The 1,344-nt window shown below is 42.0% G+C and overlaps 1 protein-coding gene across 1 annotated transcript in view; it reads left to right on the forward strand.

Moving 5' to 3' along the window:
• Positions 1–101: 101 nt before the first annotated feature.
• Positions 102–1,344, forward strand: part of ETH_00040695 (uncharacterized protein) — a gene marked incomplete at both ends in the record, with an annotated part of 1,635 nt that continues 392 nt past the window's right edge. The window contains 3 exons of the mRNA XM_013375122.1: positions 102–484; positions 821–902; positions 1,247–1,327. Coding sequence (XP_013230576.1) covers positions 102–484; positions 821–902; positions 1,247–1,327 — 546 coding nt within the window. The remainder of the gene's footprint in view (positions 485–820; positions 903–1,246; positions 1,328–1,344) is intronic.

The following is a 1,344-nucleotide window of genomic DNA, read 5'->3' on the forward strand; positions in this document are numbered from 1 at the left end:
AAGGTTCTTTGCGGTTTAATATTGACGCTTTGGGGCAGCACAGCGACGAGGAGATTTGGGCAGCAATTGAAAAGGCCCATTTGGCGGAAAGTTTGAAGCAAATGATAATTAATAACAGAAAGTCCACCTTTAATAATGCCGCTGATGCCAATAATGACGGCAGCAGCAGCAGCAGCAGCAGCAGGCGCAGCAGCAAAGGCAGCAGCAGGAGCGGCAACGAAGGAGCAGCAGCAGCAGCAGCAGCAGCAGAGTCCGAGGACCAGCTCAAAGTCGCGATGCTGCCAGCAGCAGCAACAGATTCAGAAACAGACGCGGAGAGCGAAGCGCCTGCTGCTGCTGCTGCAGCAGAAAGTCCTGCTGCAGCAGCAGCAGCAGCAGGTTATGTGGGAATTGAAGTTGAAGACATTGACCCCCTAGACATCCACGTCGAAGAAGGCGGCAGAAACTTCTCTCTAGGACAGAGGCAGCTCATTTGCCTTGCAAGGTACAACAGCAGCAGCAGCAGCAGCAGCAACAGCAGCAGCAGCATTAGCAGCAGCATTAGCAGCAACAGCAGCAGCAGCAGCAGCAGCGGGGGTAGCAGTAGGGGTAGTTGGAGTGTAGCAGCAGCAGCAGTTGAAGTAATAGGAGTGGAAGAGCAGCAGCACTAGCAGCAGCAGCAACAGCAGGGCCAACAGTTGCAGCAGCAGCAGCAGCAGCAGCGTGTTAACCACCACACAGCCCACAAATAAACCCTAATTAATTAATTAATTAAACTGTTATTTAATTATTTAATTATTTATTTATTTATTTATTTATTTATTTGTTTGTTTGTTCAAAGGGCCCTTTTGCGGCGTTCAAAGATTTTGCTGCTGGACGAGGCGACAGCAGTTGTGGACCCGAAGACAGACAGTCTTATTCAGGTCTTTATTTTAATTAATTAATTTAACTAATTAATTTAGTTAATTAAATTAATTAAATTAATTAATTTAATTAATTAAATTAATTAAATTAATTAAATTAAGTAGTTGATTAATTAATTAATTCTAATTAATTAATTGCATTTATTTATTTCTGGTCATTTAGTTGTGTTATTTGTTTGTCTGTTTGTTTGGTTGCTGCTGCTGCTCCTAGCTGCTGCGCTGCTGCTCTGCTGCTGCTGCTCATAAAACGACGGGAATTAATTAAATAAATAAAAATAAAATGAAATGGTTAATTAATTAATTAATCGATTAATTGATTAAATTAATTCTTTTTTTGTTTGCAGCAAACGATAAAGACGGACTTCAAAGACTGCACTGTCATCACCATCGCCCACCGCATAGAGACCATTGTCGACTACGACAAAGTAATTAAATAAATAAA

The sequence above is a fragment of the Eimeria tenella genome, genomic scaffold, assembly GCF_000499545.2.
Source record: "Eimeria tenella Houghton genomic scaffold, Eth_scaff2532, whole genome shotgun sequence".
In the NCBI taxonomy this organism is placed as follows: Eukaryota; Apicomplexa; class Conoidasida; order Eucoccidiorida; family Eimeriidae; genus Eimeria; species Eimeria tenella.